Here is a 26,390-nt window from a genome sequence, read left to right on the forward strand (position 1 = left end):
ATATCGCGATTTAGGGACTCCAATCGGTTTAAGGTCATCAATAAAGTCAACACAAAAGTCAATGACCTCCTCAGTTCCGTAGGCACTGGCGATGCTTCCTTCTGGACGAGCTCTATTACGAACACATTTCTTGAGTACCCTCATGAACCTTTCGAATGGGAACTTGTTGTGTAGAAATACTGGTCCAAGGATATCAATCTCTTTGACAAGGTGCACTAGAAGATGTGTCATGATGTTGAAGAAAGATGGTGGAAATATCAGCTCAAAGCCAACAAGACATTGCACCACATCATTTTGCAGCTGTATCAAATTCTCCGGGTCAATTATCTTCTGAGAAACTACATTGAGGAAGGCACATATCTTCACGATGGTTAACCGGACGTTATCAGGCAGAATCCCCCGCAGCACAACCGGAAGAAGTTCGGTCATAAGCACATGGCAGTCATGGGACTTGAGATTTGTAATAAATTTCTTCTCTGCCATATTTAAGATTCCTTTTATATTGGATGAGTATCCAGATGGAACCTTTATACTGCTCAAGCAGTCAAACATGGTTTCTTTCTATTCCTTGCTAAGAGTATAGCTGGCAGGACTTAAGTATTGTCGTCAAACATAGGTTTTCAACTGTCCTTGCGTTGGAACGCAGAATGCTCTAACGGATTTCTTGCTGGCGCAGAAGAAGATGGCGGAGCTGAAACCTCCGAGTTTGGTGGTGACGAACCGTAACGCCGCAATAAATCCTCAAGATCAAACGGAGGTTCCTCGCCCCTTGCCATGCATTCTCTATATTCTTTTTCCAAATAACAGAGCGCTGCCCTATGAAAAGCACTAGGTTTTTTGGACCGACGACCTACTCGAGTTGTGCCCTTCTCTCCAGAAGGACAATGATCACCCCCACCGGCGCCACTCTCTCCAGCTGCTGAAGCCATATTTTACTGAAAAATACCTTTATTTTCCACAAAATTATAAATTCTTACCATTACAATGCAAAAATTATTTACTATTACAATTACAATGATCAGATTAATAACTCTTGCAAATAACAATGAAATCATATAAAAAAGATGAAATGTATCATTAATCCTCAAGAAATCTCTAATTAATTGAAAGAATTCTCTATAACTTCTAATTACTTTGACACCCTTCAGTTCCAGGTGTACACTCTTTTCAATATCCAGAAACCCTCTAGAAGAAAAATAAACCTTTATTTCTGAAAATGTATATGTCAGTAACCTCAACCCTGCGGTGATGACACTGCCTTTCGGGGGGACACGGTGCGGTACAAGGATGTCACCAATCGGCCAGTCGCAGCACCAACATTTACGATTAATATGCACATCACTTGGCACAGGTAGCATGCTCGTTGATATGCTCTCAGTACAACAACGGCCATGCTGACTGCGTCAAATACTGTCTTCTTATCAATCGGAAGTGCTGGTGATGCAACCAACCGATTCGCGACGTGCTTATAGCGCATCGTGTATTCCCGAAAGGTAGTGTCATCACCGTTGGATGGAGATTAACGACGTATACTTGTTTCGAAATAAAGATTTTTTTTAGCTTCTAGATGGTTTCAATGTGAGCCTGAATAATTACATCACTAGAGTATCAGAATAATCCATTCATAATACAAAAAATTCTAATATACTCATTTCATTAATTCATTCATGAATACAAAAATCAACTATCCACAATATGGTCATGTATACAAGTACATCACATGAAGTGTCTACACTCATTCTAAAAATTTCTACTATCCACATACTCATCTAAATCTAAAAGAAAATCACACCCTACATATGCAAATCTAGCTAAATGTCCAAGAAATGAGCTAGCTACATATTTTCTCTATTTCTAAAGCATGAAATGAGCTATACAAGCCAAGGAAGAAGAGAAAAACAAGCCCCAAACCTTTAGCGCCGATGGATGGACGGGGAATCAAAGATCTTCACAAATGTGGTGAAGAAATGAGCAAGAACTCCTCTCTCCCGAGCCGAGAACAGCAAGAAACAAGTGAGCTGAATGGCTCGGGCGGGGGGAGAGGGAAGGGGATAAGGGGGGCCAAGGTCTTTTGTCCCGGTTGGAGACACCAACCGGGACAAAATAGGGGCCTTTTGTCCCGATTGGTGGTTCCAACCGGGACAAAAGGGTACGCGGGCCTTTTGTCCCGGTTGGAGACACCAACCGGGACAAAAGGCCCCCATTTTGTCCCGGTTGGTGTCTCCAACCGGGACAAAAGGCCCCTGTCCCCCCCCCCCGCTGGCCCGGCTAGCCGTTGGACCTGGGACAAAAGCCACCTATTGTCCCGGGCCCAAAGGCTGCCGGGCCCAAAAGCCACCTAATTAATTCATAATTAATCTATAATTAGCAGATGGTTATTGTAACATTACTATTGCAAATCATGGATTAAGTAGATTCATTGGAATCATCTCACAATTTACAACATATCCGTACAAAAAGTTTTGTAAATAGATTTTATTTAATACTTCATGCATGTGTCCAAACATGTTTTGGTGCAAACTTTTGGGGTCTAAGGCCGTGTTTAGTTCTTTACATGTAAAAATTTTGTGTTGGAATTTTCCTAATTTGAAGTACTAAATGAAGTCTATTTACAAAACTTTTTGCATAGATGGATTGTAAATCGCAAGACGAATCTAATGATGCTAATTAAACTATGATTAATCCATAATTAGTGGATGGTTACTGTAGCATCACTGTTGTAAATCATAGATTAGGTAGGCTCATTAGATTCGTCTCGCAATTTACAGCTCATCCATACAAAAAGTTTTGTAAATAGACTTTATTTAGTACTCCATGCATGTGTCCTAATATTCGATGTGACTTTTTTTTGTGTTTACGGATTTACGGGTAAAGATCTAAACATGCCTAAACTAAGTGACGAAATTTCACCTTGTTTATTACCACGTCCAGTCAACGCTAAGAATCAGTATGCGAGGAAGAAGAATACAGGAGAGGGAGGTCTATGGTTACCAAGTATGTAAGCATGGTGATGCCGGCCATAAGGGTGGTGGCGGCGGCGACCCAGCGGCGGCGCACGAGGATACCGTAAAGGTTGGCGATGCAGACCGGCCAGAGGAAGGTGAGGGCGAGCCAGACGAAGCCGCGCAGGAACGGCGGCCGGCCGGTGAGGAGGTAGTGGTCAAACTCGTCGACGAACCACTGGAAGACTCACCAGCGGCGCCGGGTAGAGGTGCCGCGGGAGGACGACTTGGGAGTCGATCAGTGGCGCCGTCACGGCGATGACCAGCGAGAAGAGCGCCACCGCCGCGTCTGCCTTGGAGACGCCGGCCATTGGGTTGCGCGGCGAGGTTACGATGAGTTTGGGGGACGGAACAGAATGGAGCTGCTGCGTTCATGGCATCTTCTTCGACTATAAATATTATTGTTAGGTGATCAATAATGTTAGGTGATCAATAATGAAGCGGGCACACGATGGTGGTTTTTTACATAATGTTTTTACATATTAATGATCACTTCTTGAACTAATGTTTTTACATATTTCTTGTATTAATACCAGGCCAATAACACCAGTGTTTTTACATGTATGTGTTGCAAAGGCTTCTCTCTCCTTTTTTTTCCGGCATCCCGCCTCAATCATCTGCCATTAGAGCAAGGACAATAGTCCCAGCCGGCAGCCGGCTAGGAGGGTGCCAGCGCACCATGGGATGGACGCAGGTCCCACTGATATTTAATGCTGCGTTGCCCAGCCATTCAATGATCAGTCCATCTACGGATAGGGACAGATGTGTTTTACTCATTGATCAAATTATGTTGTCCTTTTTTCAGAGACTTGGCTTATTTTGATTTACAAAAATACTTGGAAATAGCTATTTTGGTTGATTTTGATTTGAACTCTCCCAACACCTCGATCTTAATTTTTGTAAAAAAAACATTGTATATAGTCCATCAACCAAAACATTGTATACCACATAAATTTTTTGATTTGAACTCTCAAAAGCCTTTTAAGATGGTCTTATTCCTAAGAATTTTGACAGTTTTATTTCACCCATTTGCCAAGCAAGTAGATTCTAATTAATAAGTACAAAATCATTGGAGTTAGATGACATCATAACCATTATTAGAGGAATATTATAAATTCGTTACTATTTAAAGTCCATCCATTTTCATACTTCTATGGCTAAACTATGTTTTCCATGCCATGTACCCATGTACCATTTAAATTTGCCAATTTTCCGTACTAAGTATCACAATCCATACTATGGTTTCGATATACCTCGATCATGTAATGGTACCTTTTGATGGATCATAACTAGCGACAATTCCACTGAATGTCACTCATATATTATTACATTGACTTAGCAATGTAGTTCTTTTTGTAGGAATATGGGGTAGCAAAAACAAAATTTTTCTACCGCATAAACCAGGATTACTGCAGTTATAGATCACGGGATTACCATTAGACGCGTGGTTGCGAAACTTCTGTAGCGTGTTGGTGTAGTGCAGATAGAAGCCGGCAGTGCAGTTGCGTGAACCTCCTCACGAACGGCTCGTCCTTGTGCAGCAAGCGCAGCACCTCCACGAAGGCCACACATACGGGAAGAAGCTTCACACTCCGGATTGCTAGATCCGCGAGAACGAACTAGGGCTAGATGCACGTGGAAGCGAAGCAGAGAGGAGGGGCGGCTAGGGTTACTGTAGCGGCGGTGGTACTGTTCACGTGACCAGTACCCCCCACCCCCACCCTTGTATTTATAGCCCCTTTGGGTGGCCCTTAGGTGGGCTTCCATGGGCCCCACCTTAGGCATCCCCTAATGGGCCAACTGAAGTCCATTAGTGCATCTAAGCCCAGTCTAATTTAGATCTCGTCCTCATTAGGCTTCTGGCCCTTAAGTGTGTGACCCTATGGGCTCACGCGTGAATAGATATGGCCCAGTACTCCTACTGGCCAATAGTTGATAGCGGTCTCTAGCAAGACGTGTCAACTCCTAAGCACGTGCGAATCATATCTGTCGAGCCCTGACAATCTTATATATGTTGTTCCCTTTGCCTTACGATATTTGGTCTTGCTTGAAGCCGACCACTCTTTCTTGATCCTGTGATTCGGAATACTTGGTTAACTCTTAACCCCAGCATGGCCATGCATTTCCTGATCCGAATCACTCGAGGGGCCCAGAGATATCTCTCTCTTGTAGAGGGGCAAATCCCATCTTGACCGACTATGTCTCACAGCATGCTTCTTGACAGACCCGAAAGCCACCTTTATGACTACCCTGTTACGGTGCAGCGTTTGATGGCTCCTAAGTAAGTCGGTTCACATCTTGAGTACATACGACGATCTCAGGTCTTATGACACAGCGTACATATTATGTAATGAGAAATCATCATCTCGTGTTGGGTCAGTTCAGTCTCATGTCTCACATGAGCCCACATTATTAGTTTGACACCCCCATGTCCATAATTTGTGAAACGTAGTCAATCAACTAATACATGTGCTAGTCTAATATTCATGTGTGTCCTCACATGAACTCCGACTAGGAACATTTTAGAATATTCATACAAGTATAGAGTTTCACAAATACTTCACATAAGCATCAATACAAGTTGTCATCCATGAATATTCAAGGTACACTTTATTAATCATGAATACAAGGAAATATGATTGCCTCTAGGGCATATTCCCAACACTTTTAGGGCTGGTTTGGACGCCCAGAATCCCACTGGGAACCTGTCATTTTCCAGGGGCTGGAAGCCCACGCGGAAATAAGCCCCGGGCTAAATCATTTGGCAATTTGGGAGCCCATCGGGCGGGGGAGGTCAACCCGAACCCTATGATTTCCACGGGGTGGTTCCTCCCCACCTCGAGGGTACGGACGAGAATTCCTGAGCCGAGCGGCCTCGCAGGCGATTCGTTGCAAGGTAAGAAAGATGCCGCACCGCCGCCCCTCTTCCGCCCAGCGCTGTCGTCCCGCCTCCGGTGCCCCCACTCCGTCGAGCGCCACCACTTCATCTCCATCCCGGTGTCTCTGCTGCTCCGCCTCTTCCCCAACTCCATGGAGCCCCACCACTTTCCCGTCGAGATGCTGCCGCGGCGATCTACATCAGGACCTCCACCTCGGCCGGCTCATCCATAGCTTGTATTCATACTTGCTCATGAGTTTCCTCCTTTCATTGCTTGCTGATCTTCCATGTCCCCGTTGTAGATCGGCGTATCTAGGGTTTGTACTCTCTCCTGATTGCTAGTTCACTATCAGAATCTGGCTATTTGTCGCGTGCTTTCTATCTAGCACACGGCAAAAAACTTTTTTGTCGTGTGCACACATGGCAAAAATATAACACACGGCAAAGCAAGTGAGCATTCCATTCATGGCCCCGTTAAACTGATATATGCAGTTCGGCTTGTAATCTTTTGTGATGCTTGCTGTTTTGCTAGTTGTAGGTCTGAAAGCACAAATGAATATGGAATTGGTAGTGTTTTATTGCTGTGAATTGGTCCTCAATTTTTGACAATGAATTGCTGTGAGTTGGTAGTTCAGCTCGTAAAACTACCGGAAGTAGGAGATCATATCTTAGTAAAGAGGAGCCTGCTTCATTCACTGTTGGTCTATTTATGCACAGAATGTGCCTCCACGCATATGGGTGTCGGTTTTCATTCAAGCATTTTTTACAATGCTCCATTATCCATAAAAATTTATGACTGCATTCATTTTTAACACATGAACTACTAGTTGCTCATTGTCTGTGCAAGTCAAAAACCAGTACCTGTTATTGCATGGGCTCTGAAACTCAAAGATAGAAGTACCGTGCATGCAGATTTTGGGAATAAGGGGCACACTTACTTGAGTGGTTTGTTAACAAGAATTACTTACCCATATTTACTTGAGTTGCTGACCTTTGCAGTTTCTAGATTAAAACTATGAGAAATTTTACAATGATTTAAAAAAAATAGGAGCCATCCATCTGATAAAATCCTACGGTGGTGAAGGTAGGAAGCACCTAGGACAAAGTAATTGGTACTTCCAAATGTAGGACCAAGTACCAAAAAGTGGGACCGAATACTAATTTAATTTAATTTTTATAAATATTTTCCATAGATCAACGACTAGAAAAAAATTCAAGGTAAAAGTACTTGAAAGTACCCGTTGGTACTTTACAATCATTGTAAAAGAGCTCTAAAACTATATATGCTTCCTTTGACTTTCCTGTTCTTTAACATGGTCAGATATATATAACTTGCAAGCTTTACTTGATCACTTCTCTAGACCATTTTTCAGCAGTGACTACATTATTATTGATCTAATTGCATATGTCTACCAACCAGAGGCTTCTTGAGGGACTCGATTAGCTTTGTATCTATGTCTATCATTATCAGAGTGTATAATATTTTAGCTGGCTTCTAAATTTGTAACACACAGAATACTATTCTTTTATGTCTCTTGCATTAGCTCAGCGTTGTTCTACCAACCAGATTGATTTGTCTAAATTTTTAGAAAATATCATGTATGTGATGGCCTGATGACTTGGTGATAGATTTTTCTTGTTTATCAGCATATCATCCAAAATGTACTGCTCATGAATATAGTGATGGCCTGCTCATGTAAAAAACTGATGCTATTAACTTAGAATTACTAATATATATCATGTATTCTTGGTTTGTATTTTTTAAAAAAGGAAAGAGCATGCATGGTGGTGGCACAGTTGCCCCCACAGGACTGCCCCGTGTCATAACCAAATTAATCCCTGTGTCATAAACACACTTGCCTCCAAACAGCGACCGGGAGCGGGGGGCTACGCTGCCCTCCGGTGGAGGGGGATTTCCAAGTCCAAATTAATTCCCGTAGACCAATTTTTCCGAGGGCTAGTCAGCTACGAGCTGCCAAACTAGCTCTTATAGAGACAGACGACCAGAGAATTATAATTAGTATGGTGTGACAACAATTATAATAATAAAACAAATCGATCAACCTAGGAGCTGAATAGGGTTCAAACCTGAGCGGTAGGAGCTAGTGTACACCCAAATCTCCACAATAAATATAGTACGTCTATGAAGTTGAAAATAATAACAAGAAGAGTATGTAGCTAGGTTCGATCGAATCGAAAGCATATATAGTTTCCGGATAGCATCCCCAATCTTATATAATTACGATGATTGTAAAGTACCAATGACTACTTTTAGATACTTTATCTTGAATTTTTTTCTAGTCGTTGATCTATGGAAAGTATTTATAAAAACTAAATTAAATTAGTATTCGGTCCAACATTTTGGAGGTACTAGATACTTTATCCTAGTTACTTCATATATTCACCATCGTAAGATTTTATCAGATGGACGGCTCCTATTTTTTCCAATCTTTGTAAAATTTCTCTAATTAGTTACACTTTTGTGAGACCTACGTGGACACAGTTCGTGACATGTACTTAGATGCGAGAAGCGCAATATATATCAATATATGCCGCTACTGCGGAATGGCTGATGCTCTGGATGGGTAGTTGCGCGCGGAGCGACGCGCGCTAGCACACCGAGCCTTCTGCATCGTGCCCTCACGAGTCATGGCCCGGCGCAGATGTAGCGTTAGAGATTATGGAGTGACAAGGCAAAGCACATTGAGGGCGATTATCACAAACCAATCGACATGGGGTGAAGAATGAGTTTTTTCTACACTCGCGTGTAGCCAAGGGCGGAGCCAGGATGGTGATTTTTTCATTGTTAGGGGGGCCAACCATACAAATTTATATAAAAATTTAATCAAAATTTAAATTTGTAGTGTAAATTTGGGGATCATGGGGGGCCATGCCCCTGCCCGCCCCCCTGTCTCCGCCCCCTGCGTGTAGCTACTCTCACCATCAATATGTCATCATGCATATGTCTACATATTCATTTATTACTTTGAGTATGTTCATATATTAATTCTAAGATACTTTAAAGAGACATATACGAAAGATTTCAAAAGCATTCCTATTTTTTAATATATTATGATTATATATTACTACTATATATTAAAAATAAGTATGTCAATATACTCCATGCATAGTCACATACTCAATGGATATACCATCATATATTGTCTAGTATAATCACATACTTCACATACATACTTTTTGTTAGATCAAATACATCATACATCATGAAATATACATGTGGAAGTAACTATAAGCGAGTGTAGGACAGTCCCATGGCGAAGACCATAAGGATCGGATCTCCTCGGCCGCCGCATAGAGGAAGCTTGTGGCGCGCCCCAGCATATCTAGTATTCATACAGAGCGGGTTGGGCTCAGGAGGAGGCCGGGCACACAATACTATAAGCAGCAGCAAGCCGGTATTATTTTGTAACAGCAGTGCACGTGAAACTTCAAAAGAAAAAAAACAATAATTCACAAAAAGAAACTGCAAAATGACTAGCTTAGGCTCTGTTACGTATCTGCCACGATCAGTGGCCAAAAATGTTCAATATTAGAAGCTTGACATGAGTTAAGAACTCGCCTCCTTTGCTTAGATGCGTAGTGTGGAACCCATGCTCCGAGTGTAATGCCATGTAGCAAAGCATCTCCATCCACACATTCATGATGATATCCCATCGATCATTTGCATCTTGGATCATAAGCAGCTCCTTGACAAGTTGGTCCGTAGGGCTTAATACCTCATTCACAACCCTGGTGCCCCTTAGCCCCGGTCCCCCGACATGTATCATGTCAGCTATACGCATGACAACAGAACGCTCGTCATCCAGGGCTCCTTCATAGTCTAGCAGACACTCCATAATGACATCCTTAATCAATTTGCAAGAAACGTGCCCATCATTGCCAGACAATATGCCATGCTTTTCACAAAGGTACATGACGTACCTAGACAGTTGTCTGCTTGGGTCTCTGCATCTGCAGGATGGAGGAGCAGAGCTGCCGCTGCTGCTGCTGCCGCCGTCGTCGTCACTGTTGCTATGTTGTTTGAAGAAGCATATCTCCGTCACTATATGCCAGGTGAGGACGGAGAACATGAAACTTTCAGAATGCTTAGTGGTGTTGCTGATCAGCTCCTGCAGACGAGCTGCAGCTTCTGACGACGATTGCATTTTGCTCCGGATCTCCAGCTTTGCCCATTGGCCAGTGAAATTGCTCATGTCCCACACATCATCTGAATAATCTGGATCATTCGGATGTGTTGTGCTTACAACCTGTAACAGTCTGTCTAGGACGAGCTTCTTCAGCTCATGAGAGACATCAACATGTGCTGTCGTTTTCCTGGGCTCCACCTGACATATGGCCATGAAACTAGCACCACCAGCAGCATCTTCTTGCTTCCATCGTATACACTCACCAATAAGGCTGTATTGTGCCAGCTTTTCTGACCATTCTGGCTTGCTCTCTGGATGGACATACCTGATAATGCTGAACATCACATCACTGTATCTTTTCTTGTATATGTTCTTCTTTATTTCACCATCTGTCGTGTAATATGCACTGAATGGTGAGATGGAAATGGAAACAGAGAGTACCTCCAGGATGGCAGCTCCACCAAGGAGTATGTAAGACACAATAATATCGGCTCTCTTGTAGTTTGGAAGAAGACTGCCCTTTAGATCATCCCAAGCAAACAGAACGAGGGCTGCAAAGGTGCACCCCAATGTAACAAGCTTGGAGAGCCAACCATTCAGTAGTCCCCCCTTGAAATGCATTACTCCAAGCTTGGTGTAGAGAAACTCATAGGCAATCGAGAGCTGGATCTCAGTGAGCTTGTAGCAAACTTGGACTCAGTATTCCTTGGACAGGAGCCCTTCTAATGAATACCTGTATTTCAACCGTGTCATATCCATCAGGAAGGCCATGTAGAAACTCAACGAGAGACCATCAAAAATAAATACATGCTTCCTGATTCTCCGCGACTACTCGACTCGCACTAAGGGGTGGGAAGGAGTCATGTACTTTCGAAGTAAGGCAGTACTAGGCTTACCGGTTTCGACTACCTCCTACTCCCGGCATGCGGTTAGTACAGTTCAAACATGATCAGCAGGGCCAACAATGGCTCGGTCCTTAACCGACACAGGCGGAACTACACCTCTCCCGCCCGGTCCCAGATCCTATTATTTCTTTCATTCCAAGACTTTCATCCCAAGATGAGTAACTCATATATGGAAACATAAAAAAAATATCCTATATCTCGCGAGTAACAAAAAATTACTCGACTTCTACCAAACCCAATTTAGCATAGCACGTCTATCGTCTGACAAATACTAGTATAGAAACTCATGGTACCTAAGGGTTATGCCTCTAAGGTTCCATTCAACTCCTATACTCTAATGCACAAGAAATACATATATCTATAATTAATGTTGCATAATTTGAAATAGGGGTTATGCACCGGGGCTTGCCTTGTGGTTGTTGCTCAGAACTAGGGTCAGACGGGCCTTGGGCCGGGTTCTCACGCCTCTCCTCCTGGGCTTGCTCCGGCTACTCCTGCGGTGCCGCAATCACCTCATATACGGCGCTCTCAGCTGCGGATGCTACACGAATGCATATGAAATGATTGAGTACAACTCAAACTATATAATCACTATACCCAAAATGAAATGTCCTGCGGACTGTCCGCAACCAAATGGCGGACCGTCCGCAGTTCAACTACGCAGACCCACCAGAACCTCCAACGTCTCTGGAGAATTTCTATAGTGACTGGTGGACTGTCCACGCCTCAGTAGCGGACTGTCCGCAACACACTTCTGCAATCCCCCCAGAACCAACTACTACTCTAGACAAATTTCAAATCTATACTGCGGACTGTCCGCTCCCCATTAGCGGACCATCCGCAGTCCAACTCTGCCAATCCAACAGAGACGACAACGTCTCTGGACAAAACTCCAGATTCTACGACGGACTGTCCGCTCTCCATTAGCAGACCGTCCGCAGTTCAACCCTACGAAACCCACTAGAGACAACACCGTCTCTGGACAAATTTCGAGCTTCAACGGCGGACCGTCCGCTCTCCATTAGCGGACCGTTCGCAGTTCAATTCTGCAAAACCACCAGAGACAACATCGTCTCTAGACAAATCTCGAACTCTACGGCGGACTGTCCGCTCTCCAATAGCGGACCGTCCGCATTTAAATTCTGCGAAACCATCAGAGACAACAACGTCTCTAGACAACTTCTAACCTGACCTGCACACTGTCCGGCCCTCCTAGGCGGACCGTCCGCAGTTCATATCTTTTGACACCGTGCGCCGCCACCAGTGATGCCGGCGCGGCAGCGCGGCGCGCCGTTCCCGCCGATGGTGGCCCGACCGACGCCGAGGCTAGCACTACACCATCTACTGGACGAGACGCACACGAGCATGGGTGATGCACGCGAGGAGATCAAACCTAACCTAGTCGGCGACGTGCGGCCCGTGGTAGTCAAACGACTTTGTCGAGAACGTGCGTGGAAACAATGTGAACGTGGAGGAACGAGGGGAGCACGAGCATAAGTGGCTCACTTACAGTCGATTTGAGCCCTTGGACGAAGGAAATGGTGGCCGGGCGATAGAGTTCCACAGTGAGATCGAGTTTGGGCGAAACTTGAACTGGCAGCCGGGGAATCCGGGATTCCCGGCGAGGTGGGGGTTGTGGCTATGGTTGGAGGGGTTGAGGAGGGAGCTAGGGAGGTGGTTGAGCTTTGGGTGCGGTGGATTTGAAATCCATGGAGGGGAGCTCACGAAATTAGCTGGCGAACGGGAGGAGCTCAAGCTCCGTCCATGGCGTCGGGAGGGAGAGGGGGAGTGAACTGAGAGAGAGAGAGGAAGAGTGGGTGCGGGTGGGTGGAGGGGAGTTGTACGCCATCAATGCGGTGTACTGGGGTGGCCGGGGACGAGCTCGACGGTCGGCACGTGGCAGCGACTGACGAACCTCGGTCTCGGAGTGGTTGAAACAGAGCCGTCGCGGACCGTTCGCAGTCCCAAGCGGACTGTCCGCAAGGCTGGATGTTACAGTGGCGCAGGCCGCCATTGATTTTGAGTGTTAGACGGCCAAGGACGAAGACGGCAAGGGAGTCAGCCGACAGATAGGCTAGCCATAGGAGTATGCTGAGGACTTTGGAGGTTATTCGCTTCCTAATGCCCGAGAACAAGAGGAGGAACACTTGCAGAGAAAAGCTGACCAGCACCAACACTTGCATCTCCCATTCATTCCATAGCTCTTGTACATGGTCTGCAAACCTGATTAACACTATAGAATTTAGAAAGTACTAACGAATTGTTTTCTTTCATTATTCTAGAGCTACGACGGGATACACTTGCTAGTTTTTCCTCTATAATCCAAAAATTATAACAAGTTCTCTCCTGCCGATTCGTTTCAAAAAAAAATTATAACAAGTTCGGCTTTCCCATATATGTCCTTATTAACTTTATATACGTCCTTATTAACTTTATATATGACAAGGCTTTTATATACATCCTTATTAACTTTATATACGACAAGGCTAATGCAATAAGGTGCATTCTCTGTACAAAATGCACCCACCCTGCAATTGCAATCGAGATACTACATCGATGGCAACATGGAGAATGACCAATTGCAACTAGACAGAACTGATTGCAACTGGGCATGAACCAGTTGCAGCTGGACGTGAACTAGTTCCAACTTAGACAGACCTAGTTGCAACTACTCAAATCGACCCAATTACAACTCAGACCGACCCGGTTGCAACTGGACACAATCCAGTTGCGACTGGAAGGATGAGTGCATTCTCTATAAAAAAAATGCACCTAGATGCATTATATCAAAACACTACACACAGAGAGAATGCATACATGTGCGATTCTACACCCTAGGTGTAGCTATACCCAACTAATTACTAAACAAATTTTCAGTAATAACCGCTGCACGCGATTACTAAACACCATTTTACTGACTATGTTTCAGTAATTTAGTAACTCGGTTCAGTAATTTCTGATCATTTCGGTCAGTAATTTGACTGCTGGGTGTCGAATAAAAGCTACACCTAATGTATAGTATTACCCCCGTGTGTGTGCGCGCGCGCGCCGCCATTGGGGATTAAGTTAATATGCCAAAAACTTAAGAACTAACTCTAATTCCTTCTTCTCTATGTAATAGGGAGCTCAAAGACTAACAAATCAAACCGTAGGAGACATTACGTTAACATGTTTGCATGGTAGAAGTAAACTAATAAGATGGGTAGGCTACATGTAGTGATATAAAATTGCAGCATGTACAGAATCAGCACATTATTCACATATGTTAGCTGAATTCACACTTTCAACCAACACGGGAAAATTATTAATGAAATAGATTGATAGTATTACCAGCGATGATCCAGACGTAAGTCGCTAACCACGTCATCACCAGCAGCACTTCTTAACGCCCTCATTTTTGCGACAGATCGACAGGTGTCTACTACTTGAGTTTGTTTTATTTTGAGATTGAGGTCATGCGGATGGCTTCAACTTTGACAAAATTTGTAGTTCACGAGGATGTAGTAAGTGCTATATATAAAAGGCATGGAAAGCATGTAGGCCTTTCAGGATGGACGTGCATTTGGCAACTTTCATACATACTCAATTCCTTGCTTGGGTTAGACCGAACGATCTAAGGCATGGAAAGCATATGTAGGCCTTTCAGGATGGACATGCATTTGACAACTTTCATACACACACAAGTCCTTGCTTGGGTTAGACCGAACGAAATGAATATTAGTTTATTCCAAGAGTGACATCTATGCAACACTGGCTTTTGCATTGTCGATCGCAATGGAATTATTTATGATTGAAAGATGCAATGGTGAGAGGAAGCAGCTATCTAGGCATTCAGGTAAAAAGCAAAGAACTGATGCTCAGTTAAGATGTACCTGACAAAATTTGTCTGTGGTGGGAACAACAGCACACACCCTGTCAAGAGTTAAAGACAAAGATGAGGCAGTAATAAGTATTATTTTACAAATTCATTGTACGAGCATCTCCAATAGTTTGGTAAATGGAGTTGTCATCCTTAATTTTTGGCAAAAATACATAAAACACCCCTCTAACTGTTTGGCAAATGACTTGGCAAAATATGGCAACTTGGCAAAAACCCTCCCTCACCACCCATATATGGCAACTTAGGAAAGGGCTTGGTAAATCCTCTCCCTGCTTGCATGCTGCATACTGACCACGAAAATAAAGTCTTCTCCCTGCTTGCATGATGTCTATTGTCTTTTTTTTCATTTTGCCAAGTCCGAAATAGCAAACTATTGGAGATCGAACTGTTTTTTACTTGATAAATAGTTTTGAGAGTTAGCAAATCACAAGATTTATCAAGTAGAATATGGCAAACTTTTGGAGATGCTTAATCAGTTGCATGTGTTAGTATTTTGCGGAAGAGAGAAAATGATGAATCATGTAGATATGCGGAAACGAAGTACCGAATCCCCTTGAATAACCTCCTGGTACGTTGGCCGTGTACGTGCAGCAAAATAACTCCACCTGAATAGTGATCTAGAATACTCCTCGGTCGCGTGCGTGAGAAAGATTAACTGCTGCTTTGTTTCTCTCCTACTTTCTTTTACTGAGTAAAATGTACCGTCGGTCTCTGAACTTAGCAGTGTGTGTCATCTGGATTCCTAAACTTCTAAAATGCATATCTGGATCTCCAAACTTATTAATTGGTTTACTGAGGTCCAAATCACTGTTATCTTTGTTAAACCACCAGCGTGGTAAGCTCACTGAAAGCTGACTAAAAGTTGATTTTTTTTTCTCCATGCGGGACTTATGGACCAACAGCAATAAAATTGCATTCAAAAAGAAAATCCCTATTTCTCCAGTTAATGTGTTACTTACAATTGACGTGCTGCAGCAGAGATGTGGAGGGCCGCAAGATGATGAAGACAATCAAAGCGTCTGATGGGTGATTGGGTTCGGGACTTGGTGGCAGCGACTGGACAGCGAGAGGCTCCGGATTCCTTCATGTGACGGTTTTTTTCTTCTAGTTTTGGTCTGTGATTTCCATGCTTGGGTAATCCCCTGTTTCTTTTGTGCTTTCACTGTAAGCTGGAGTCCGAAGCGAGAGTTTGGTACGCAACTTTGCAATTTGCTTTCTATAAAAGCAGGAAGGTTTCTGGTTAAAAAAACATGTTGCAGAGACCTCAAGGCCGCGTGCATGGAGTTCTTGGCTCGGCCCGGGAATTTGAAGGCGGCCATGGAGACTGAAGGCTACTAGAAGGTCAAAGCAATAATTAATCTGACCTGGAGGAGTGACCACAAATGACGAACGCCATGCTTATTTCGTTTTTATCCGGGCATCAATTAGTGACTTGGTGTATAATGCTTTTAGTCCCCTGCTAGACCCTTACCAAGCCTAGACATTGCTTATCAGAGTTGCAGAGATCAAGTTTCTGAAACTGAAATGGACAGGGTACGGCATGATGCATTGCACCCAACAGTTAGTCCCTGATGAATCGCCCTACCAAAAAATTGAGAGAGCAAAAGTAGACAGTAAGAAATGAAGAGCCCCACCATTCTTCAAGTTTAAAGTAAGCTCCTCTTCCAAGATCACACTGTAATTGAAGGAAAATCTGGCAAGATCCCAGACTTTACACTACTTCCATATGACCACATCTGTACTGCCACCATGAACCACCACTTGTCCATGACCAAGGTAAGCTAGCTTCCTATCTCTTTTGTGTGGTAAGCTAAGGTAGAAACATGAGTATCACTGTAGCTAGCAAACTCTACTTGATGTACTGTGACACCCACTTGAACCCCTCGCCATACCCCATCTTGCTGACGATGCTGCACATGAACACCTCCAGGGGGCGGACGTTGGACTCACCCAAGTTAACGTTGCCCTTGCCAGTGGTGAAGTTACTCAGCCCCATGTGGTAGCGGAGCTCCTCCTCCGACGCAGCATAAGGGATGTCGATCTTGTTGCCCAGGATCAGGAAGGGTACGGTGGCCAGAGAATCATCCGAGAGGAGGGCGTCAAGCTCCTTCTTTGATTCAGCAAACCGCTCCTTGTCGTAGGCATCCACAAGGTACACCACTGCATCCACCTGTTCAGATTGAAAAGGGGAAGGTTCAGCAAACAGATGTTGAAACTTGAAAGAGCACATGTCCTGGTCTACCAGCGTTCATGATAACCAGGTAAATTAGGAATAATAGAAGTAGCTATACTGGAATTGATCACGATAACATTTTCCATCAGTCACAGGACCATTGCATGATTTTGGTAAGATGACAACATTCCTATCTAGAAAACTGAAAACCAGTTGTGAAACCATTGCATGCTTCAAACCAAAGAAGTACTGCCACATATAAAGTTAGGACCTAATAAAGCTCTATTTATGGAACAATTTCCCAAACCCAAACACCATGTTAATACCCTGGACCTTCTAAGGTTGAATTTTGACATTCAAAGCCTGACATATTTGAAGTGGAGGAAACAAATTTGTTTTCTCACAAGATAATAAGTACTAGCAATCGTACCTTGTAACATAAAGAATTTGGTAATGGTGTAACTGTGAAGTCCTCTCCCTATGAAGATGCATCTAACAAGGGAAGATGCATTTAATTCATTTCTGTCAGGCACTCCTAGTTGCCTCGCATACCTAAATCTGTCATCTTCAGTCACGAATTCACACCTTAATTTTTGGTTTGCAGGCTTTTAGTTAATTTGCAGTTTCTTATTTGTGACTCTCTCTGAACCTCATTCATCCTGTGATTGGATCCCTATCTATACCTCCTTCCACCATGAAACCTTTAAAATCATCTGCCTCTTTACCTAGAGCAAGAAAAAAATAGATATTTCCTACCAAATTCCAGGGAACTCCAGACACTAGTTCAAATGTTTTTCTATATTGGCATACAGTACTTTATAAAGCATTTCTAATATTACAGAAGAATATCCACCAATCCACTAAGCCAACTCCACCTCATAGAACAATAGAAAACTAAAAAAGGCATACAGATGAGAAGAAAAGGGTGTAAGTTGCAAGAAGGTATATGCTTGGACAAAGAAAAACAAAGAAAACCAGAAGTCCAGACTAACACAATTCAAAGATCATGGTGTCTAAAGACCATCGCAGATTTCCAATCTCCAAAAGTTCATATCTATATATATGTATCGATATATTAGATGGCTGCACCAAGGTGGCATAGCATATAGTGGTGGGCAATCGGCTACTTACAGCCCTATGCGCTAAGCTCCACTGACCAACTTGATGAAAATTTGGTAATACACAACAGGTCTTGCAAGTGGAACCAAAAGTAACGTCCAACATATTCCAATGCCTCTGATAATGACATCAACTAAAACATTTATGGCTAGAGAAGACACACAGCTACCAGTACTTGTCAATTTCAGAAACGAGCTAAAGAAGTACAAAATGGAAAAATGCTGAGATCTCCAAACATCACACCCACAGGAGAAGAACACATTATGGCAGTAATCATGAAGAAAAACAAAACAAAAGAATGAAGACAAAGGTAGGACCTTGGCATAGTAATCCTTCCACACACGGCGAGCGATCCGATGTCCTCCCAAATCAAATGCCTTAAACTTGATCTTTCCGATACTCAGCTCTTCAGAAGTTGGATATTGCGTAGGCTGATGCTGAACCAATCTCTGGCAGAAGGAACACAGATCCCCAATACAAACTTCCTCAGCATAAAAGTGTTAAAATATAAACTGCATATAATTCTTCTTTGCTATCTGCTTACTTCATGACATACAATTCTTCAGCAAGACCCAACCAGTTGCGCCGTCGCTGGGAGGAGGAGGCCGGCCGCCGCTCGCCTCCGTCGCCGGATCTGAGGATGAGGAGGAGGCCGCGGCCGCCGCTCCTCGCCCCGCCGCCCCTCCTCACCGGTCAATCACCGGTGAGGGGCGAGCAGAGGGGGGAGGAGAGGAGCCGCGTGAGGTGAGGGAGAGGGCCGACGGAGGCCGGCTCGCCGCTGCACTGGCTGCTCGCCATCGCACGGGAGAGAAGGGAGGGGAGGGAGAGGAGAGGAGTGGCGGCGGCGGATCTGAGAGAGGAGTGGCAGGCGGCAGGGAGAGGAGGGGGCGGCGGAAGCGGGAGGAGGGCGTGCGGCGCAGCGGGACGAGTGGGGCGGAGGGGCAGTACGGTTTGGAAGGGTTGGGGGGAATTTATACGAAGAGTCGGCGAATCTGGGCCGTCCGATCTGAGTTGTTCACAAATCTCACATTTTTTAGTCAAGAGAGACTTGTTTGCCGTGTGCCAATAAAAAAAACACACGGCAAACATTTCTACATCAATGAAATTCCTGTAATTGCACTTGATATATTATAATTATCAAATAGTTTCAAAAAAAATACTAAAGTTTTTGTAATTGCACTATATATTGTGTATTGCCTTTAGAAAAAAGTTCGAAGTCAAAACCAAATTTGATCATCACTTCCACTCCAAAACTAACCGCATCCTTCTAAACTCTATGATTCTTCTTCGGAGATGTTTCCGTTTGTAAGCATCTTACGTGAAAATTTTCCAAAACTCACTAAAATTTTTTCCACAACCTCCACATATGATACCATGAGTTGTTCACAAATCTCACATTTTTTAGACTTGATTTGCATTTTTTAGAATTTTAAAATCATTCAGACACACGGTCGTGGTCGTTTTTCCTGGTCAAGTTGTTCAAAATTTCTTTGGATTTCATGGGTATGGCCTTAAATTGGGCTAAATAACATGAATACCATTGTTTTCACTCATTTTGATCTACTATTTGAACCACTTGCATTTCAAATTTGACTTGATTCAAAAAATTGCTTGAAATGTAATTAATTAGTTAAATATAGCAAATAAATACAAACATGTTCCAAATTTTAACACGGATTACAACATGTTGCTTGTGGATTGGGAAAAAAAATTAGAGGGTAGGAGATGATTTTTTGTTGTCCGCTTTGCCGTGTGCCTTCAAAAGGCACACGGCAAAGCCAGGCCTTCGCCATGTGCCTTTTCATGGCACACGGCAAAGCCTAACGCCGCAGCCCCCTCGTAACGGCGATCATACATGGAGAAAAAAATTATTGCTTTGTCGTGTGCCCAAAAAAAATACACGGCGAACTATTACTTCGTCGTGTGACAAATAGAAAGCACACGGTGAAGCTTGACTTCGCCGTGTGCCACTAAAAAGCACACGGCGAGCACACGGCGAAGTAATAGTTCGCCGTGTGCCCGATAGAAAGCACACGGCGAACTATCGGGCACACAACGACTTTCGATTTTCCGGTAGTGTTCGTAACACGAACCATTGGTGGATGTGTGTTATAGGAGACACTGCAAGAAAATGCAATTCTTTTGTTTTTCTTGACTTTTGCATACATCTAGTCCTATAGTAATGAGCACCTTAAGCCTTCATCTCCTAATTGTAATATGATGAATAAATTGTTTGGTTGAGCAAAACTATCCGTGTGCCTCCAAATGTATCAAATGGATGTACTCTTTGGAACCCCATAAATGTTTAGGAAAGAGTTCGTGCTTCCATGCCAACATGTGTTAATCTAGTTTGTTACTGTGATAGTGATGCTGCTTCCAGGCCAAATGTATTAAATAGTTTGCTGCTGCTGAAATGATAGTGATGCTGATTTTACTTCTTCCCTGTGAGATCTGTTTGTTACTGTTTGTTAGAAGAGATCACTGTTTCATGAGACTAAGAAACCACACAAATTGATAGTATATGCAAGTTTGTCCTAAACTGATGGATGGGAACCTGCCGCAGATGCAAGGGACAGGGAGGGCAGCAAGGCCAACAACAGCTCTGAAATATCAAATATCACAGTATTAGGTTTAGACACGGAGCACAATATTAATTTCTCTATTTCTGTGGTACTAATTAGTAATTAGAACAGAAATATATTATGGACAATTTTTTGGAATCCTGTGTTGCCTTCTTTTTTTGTTCGTGGGGTGTCATTGCTTTTTTTTTTTGGGATGAACATGTTGACTTGGTGCTGTGCCAGTGTGTTGATCTTTGAAAGGATATTATGATATATTTTTAACAGAAACTTGGTAATGTTTTTGGTGAGGTCAACATAATCACGCTCAAATTATCTCTACTTATACTTTCTATGATTTGACATACAAAAATGGAATTTGAGCAAACCAAGCTTCTTTACTCATATGCATGCATAATAGAGCGATTTTCACGATTCAAGCCTCGTCGTGGGAAACAAGCTGAGATTAATGCGGAGAATGATGGAGGGGCCTGTGGTAATGGTGAGGGTGGAGAAGGGGATGGAAGCCCTTCTACATACTTAAACCTCAATGACAGTGATGAGGTAATTCATTATTGCATATAGGTGAGATATTCTAATTGGATCAATTGTAGGAAATAATTGTTTAATATATATGCAGGTGCCAGCTCAGAAGGAGGAAGAGACCACGACGTCAGTTACCTGTAGGCCCAAATGAGGTCGGAATAAAATGCCCAAGGGTCGGTCTCTTATTACCGAGCTCGATGAATTATGTGAGCTCGTCGCTCCTGTTAAGGTGATGGAGCTAAGTCCACATAATCTAGGTGTAATGCATAGATCGTATCGTTCTTATTTAACATTACAATATATTTGGTGTATGGACTTCGTTCTTATCAAACATTACAATATATTTGGTGTATGGACTCTTTGTTTTAATCTTGTTTGTATTGACTCTTCGTTTTAATTTTGATGTATGGACTCTTTCGTTTAATCATGATGTATGGACTTTCGTTTAATCTCAATGTACGAGATGTTTAGTTGAATTCTACTGCTATAATTATATATGCTGCAAAGGTGGGGCAATATTAATATATGAATATCTTTTTGATGGGAAAAAGATCTTCACCGCCAGTTCAAACCGTTGGTGATGGGTGCTCATCACCGCCGGTTTGAGCACCCATCACCAACGGTTGACAAACTCATCACCATCAACTTAAATCCAACGTCCCCCAAACCAGCGGTGGTAGCTATTTTGAACCGGCGGTGATGAGGGGCGCTGGAGTAGTGGATCAGATTTATGGATGCAAGTTATATATATTTTGGGTCATTGGATCGATCCAAAACATGGATAAAATGAACTAGAATGATATTTTGCGTAAATAATTTGGAGGAGAAATGAACTGGAATGACGTACCATTGTAATTAATAATTAACTGACTCAAAAACACTGTTAGTACCCACCCACTTGCATGCTTAATCCGACCGGACCGGCATGTCTTATGGGCACTAACATATTATATTAATCAGCTGGAAGATCACACATTGAAAAAGGTAGAAAACAAGCTAGAGCTTCCAGCTGCTAGTTTATTTAGAGAAAAGCTAAACAATATTATTTAACACATCTTGATACTTTAAACTTCAAAATTAATGTAATTTTTTGGTATGAACTTAATAATTGATTCAAATAAGTGGTAGATATCACCGATGCAAATTACATAATAGCTTAATAATTGATCACTAAACTTAATAGTCTGTTTCAAGCCGAGTCAGTTCACGAGCATAAACCTTTTTTTCCCCTAGCTCTATGCAGGACTATCATCTATATTCTGGAGTATTCATTTAAAAATAGTCAATGTTTTCACAAATTAATTGTATTAATATAAGGCCAACAAAACTGGAGTAGCAATAACGCCTTTATCCTCTTCTACTGGCTCTTGTCTCCCGTCGACGTCGGTGGCTGTATGTATGGGTACATCCTGCCTCAATCATCCACCATTAATTAGATACAGTTCAGGTACAGTTTCCCCACCAGTCGTAATCATGCTTTGTGACACCTTGTGTTGACGTCGTCCCTTCCAACACTGTTGCAGCGGTATGGCCAAATGGGTAACAGTGTTGGACAGTTCAAGAGAGATTTGTTTTTCTTCTTATGACACATTCTTGCCATTATATTTTCCATGACGTGGATAGACCATGCATTCTCTTGTATCAATATCTTCATTTATTTTAGGAAAAATCCAGTTTACATCCTTGAACTATTACAAAAATCTGATTTCCAATTTTTAACTATGAAAACGGATAACAGAGGTCATCCAACTATTGAAACCACGCAGATTTGGCCTCTTAGGTTGTTTCGAAGATAATTTTTCCTTTTTGTGAGAATTAAAATTTTCCAAATTTAGACTTAAAAATCATAACTAATTTATTTTAAATTTATATATATATGGGTATCAAAATTTTCTAAAATTTTTACGTTTCTATTGGCACAATACTTGTCAATTATTCAGATTCATTTTTTTATATTCATAATATTTGATTGATTGTAGTTATGTCTATTATTTTTTAGTAACTAAGACTCAAATAGAGCAATAATAGACAGGTTACATTTTGAGAAAAATTTTGGTACTAGTTTCATATTTTTCTAGAGCCCTAAGAGCTAAATTTGTCCGTGTTCAACAGTTGAGTGGACTCTGTTATCCGATTTTATAGTTGAAGGTTGAAAATTGAAGTTCAAACTTTTCCCTTTATTATATTTTAATCCATTACGTTTACAGCATCATGTGAATTCTTAAATGCCCTTGTATAGTGGAAGAACATTATTTTACAATATTGGGAAGAGTTTCATAATAAGTGTATACTACAATTTTCCAATTTTCTTCGCTCCACACGCGATACATCTCACATCTGGTGGCGACACATACTGAACAGATTATTCTGAAGAATAATGAAGAGAGATATCCTTCCGTTACTGCGAATCTAGCCACCTAGACCCTCTTCTTCTGAACAGAGGATTCAACTGCAGAAGCCGGCATCTCCAAATCTGAGCACAAGCAGAGGCCACGCAGAACTAGAGCGACAGCAACCACCACGAACACAGAGTAGAACTTGACCAGCTTTGGTGATGCTATCCCGGATCCCAACATCTCCCCAAATATGGCAGACTGAAATGAACACGGTAAACATCGATCAGAAAGTTGAAGAAATTTTCCAAGAAGCTTAGGCCGTGTTTAGATCTATTTACTAAATTTTTTTTAAAAGGAATCTTTCTAATTTGAAGTATTAAATAAAATCTATTTATAAAACTTTTTGCATGGTTGGGTTGTAAATCACGAGACGAATTTAATGAGCCTAATTAATTTATAATTAGCAGATTGTTACTGTAGCATTACTGTTGCAAATCATGGATTAAATAGACTCATTGTATTCATCTCACAATTTACAACCTATCCGTACAAAAAGTTATGTAAATAAATTTTATTTAATACTTCATGCATGTGTCCAAACATTTGATGTGACGTGTTTTGGTGCAAACTTTTGGGGTCTAAACTTAGTGACGAAATTTCACCTTGTTTATTACCACGTCCAGTCAACCCTAAGAATCAGTATGCGAGGAAGAAGAATACAGGAGAGGGAGGTCTATGGTTACCAAGTATGTAAGCATGGTGACGCCGGCCATAAGGGTGGTGGCGGCGGCGACCCAGCGGCGGCGCGCGAGGATGCCATAGAGGTTGGCGATGCAGACCGGCCAGAGGAAGGTGAGGGCGAGCCAGACGAAGCCGCGCAGGAACGGCGGCCGGCCGGCGAGGAGGTAGTGGTCGAACTAGTCGACGAACCACTGGAAGACGCTCACCAGCGGCGCCGGGTAGAGGTGCTGCGGGAGGACGACTTGGGAGTCGATCAGCGGCGCCGCCACGGCGATGACCAGCGAGAAGAGCGCCACCGCCGCGTCTGCCTTGGAGACGCCGGCCATTGGGTTGCGCGGCGAGGTTACGATGTGTTTGGGGGACGGAACGGAATGGAGCTGCTGCATTCATGGCATCTTCTTCGACTATAAATATTATTGTTAGGTGATCAATAATGTTAGGTGATCAATAATGAAGCGGGCACACGATGGTGGTTTTTTACATAATGTTTTTACATATTAATGATCACTTCTTGAACTAATGTTTTTTACATATTTCTTGTATTAATACCAGGCCAATAACACCGGTGTTTTTACATGTATGTGTTGCAAAGGCTTCTCTCCTTTTTTTTCCAGCATCCCGCCTCAATCATCTGCCATTAGAGCAAGGACAATAGTCCCAGCCGGCTGGGAGGGTGCCAGCGCACCATGGGATGGACGCGAGTCCCACTGATATTTAATGCTGCGTTGCCCAACCATCCAATGGTAGTGTGCGCATGCGCTTTCGCCGACTGAGAGCGGGCGCGTCGCAAGTTGCCCGCCCGGCTCTCTCTCTCCATTCCTATCACTTCCACGTCAGATTTAGTCCGTATCACGTCCATTACTTGCTCTTAGATAGGTACAGTTCGAGCACATTAATTTTTCATACCAGCGTCATTATGATTCGTGACATTGAGTGTTAACGTGATCCCTTCCAACACTGGCACATGCATGCAGTGTTTGGACAGCTTAGGACTGGTAGCAGTATTGGGCAGTTGAGCCATCAGTCCATCTACGCAGCTGTTCTGTTGGATAGGGACAGATGTGTTTTACTCATTGATCAAATTATGTTGTCCTTTTTTCAGAGACTTGGCTTATTTTGATTTACAAAAATACTTGGAAATAGCTATTTTGGTTGATTTTGATTTGAACTCTCCCAACACCTCGAAATTAATTTTTGTAAAAAAAAACATTGTATATAGTCCATCAACCAAAACATTGTATACCACATAAAAATTTTGATTTGAACTCTCAAAAGCCTTTTAAGATGGTCTTATTCCTAAGAATTTTGCCAGTTTTATTTCACCCATTTGCCAAGCAAGTAGATTCTAATTAATAAGTACAAAATCATTGGAGTTAGATGACATCATAACCATTATTAGAGGAATATTATAAATTCGTTACTATTTAAAGTCCATCCATTTTCATACTTCTATGGCTAAACTATGTTTTCCATGCCATGTACCCATGTACCATTTAAATTTGCCAATTTTCCGTACTAAGTATCACAATCCATGCTATGGTTTCGATATACCTCGATCATGTCATGGTACCTTTTGATGGATCATAACTAATAACAATTCCACTGAATGTCACTCATATATTATTACATTGACTTAGCAATGTAGTTCTTTTTGTAGGAATATGAGGTAGCAAAAACAAAATTTTTCTACCGCATAAACTAGGATTACTGCAGTTATAGATCACGGGATTACCACTAGACGCGTGGTTGCGGAACTTCTGTAGCGCGTCGGTGTAGTGCAGATGGAAGCCGGCAGTGCAGTTGCGTGAACCTCCTCACGAACGGCTCGTCCTTGTGCAGCAAGCGCAGCACCTCCACGAAGTCCACACGTACGGGAAGAAGCTTCGCACTCCGGATTGCTAGATCCGCGAGTACGAACTAGGGCTAGATGCACATGGAAGCGAAGCAGAGAGGAGGGGCGGCTAGGGTTACTGTAGCAGCGGCGGGTACTGTTCACGTGACCGGTACCCCGCCCTTGTATTTATAGCCCCTTTGGGTGGCCCTTAGGTGGGCTTCCATGGGCCCCACCTTAGGCATCCCTTAATGGGCCAACTGAAGTCCATTA

The 26,390-nt window shown here is 42.8% G+C and overlaps 2 protein-coding genes and 2 pseudogenes across 2 annotated transcripts; all 4 read right to left on the minus strand.

Annotated features, from left to right (window-relative positions):
• Positions 1 to 2,765: 2,765 nt before the first annotated feature.
• Positions 2,766 to 3,339, minus strand: LOC120663633 (annotated as a pseudogene).
• Positions 3,340 to 9,062: 5,723 nt separating this feature from the next.
• On the minus strand, positions 9,063 to 14,410 carry LOC120666468. The gene is made up of 2 exons (XM_039946321.1): positions 14,264 to 14,410; positions 9,063 to 10,761 (listed from the first exon to the last, which is right to left on the minus strand). Exon 2 carries the CDS (start codon positions 10,647 to 10,649, stop codon positions 9,408 to 9,410), a length of 1,242 nt encoding a protein of 413 aa, XP_039802255.1. The 5' UTR covers positions 10,650 to 10,761; positions 14,264 to 14,410; the 3' UTR covers positions 9,063 to 9,407.
• A 2,012-nt stretch (positions 14,411 to 16,422) lies between these two features.
• On the minus strand, positions 16,423 to 18,903 carry LOC120667970 (GTP-binding protein SAR1A-like). The gene is made up of 3 exons (XM_039947939.1): positions 18,807 to 18,903; positions 18,423 to 18,607; positions 16,423 to 16,983 (listed from the first exon to the last, which is right to left on the minus strand). The coding sequence occupies exons 1-3, from the start codon at positions 18,901 to 18,903 to the stop codon at positions 16,663 to 16,665; spliced, it is 603 nt and encodes a 200-aa protein (XP_039803873.1). The 3' UTR covers positions 16,423 to 16,662.
• Positions 18,904 to 23,423: 4,520 nt separating this feature from the next.
• Positions 23,424 to 24,684, minus strand: LOC120663634 (annotated as a pseudogene).
• Between the last annotated feature and the right edge of the window lie 1,706 nt (positions 24,685 to 26,390).

Source organism: Panicum virgatum, chromosome 3N (assembly GCF_016808335.1).
Source record: "Panicum virgatum strain AP13 chromosome 3N, P.virgatum_v5, whole genome shotgun sequence".
Taxonomy (NCBI): Eukaryota; Viridiplantae; Streptophyta; class Magnoliopsida; order Poales; family Poaceae; genus Panicum; species Panicum virgatum.

Excerpts from the sequence above, each read along its gene's own strand:
- LOC120667970 (XM_039947939.1), bottom strand. The coding sequence starts at position 18,903 with ATGGCGAGCAGCCAGTGCAGCGGCGAGCCGGCCTCCGTCGGCCCTCTC. Across the intron at positions 18,608-18,806 it reads CCTCTGCTCGCCCCTCACCG|AACACTTTTATGCTGAGGAA; the intron begins GTGATTGACCGG and ends AGTTTATATTTT. Across the intron at positions 16,984-18,422 it reads GGAAGGATTACTATGCCAAG|GTGGATGCAGTGGTGTACCT; the intron begins GTCCTACCTTTG and ends CAATCTGAACAG.
- LOC120666468 (XM_039946321.1), bottom strand. The coding sequence starts at position 10,649 with ATGCATTTCAAGGGGGGACTACTGAATGGTTGGCTCTCCAAGCTTGTT.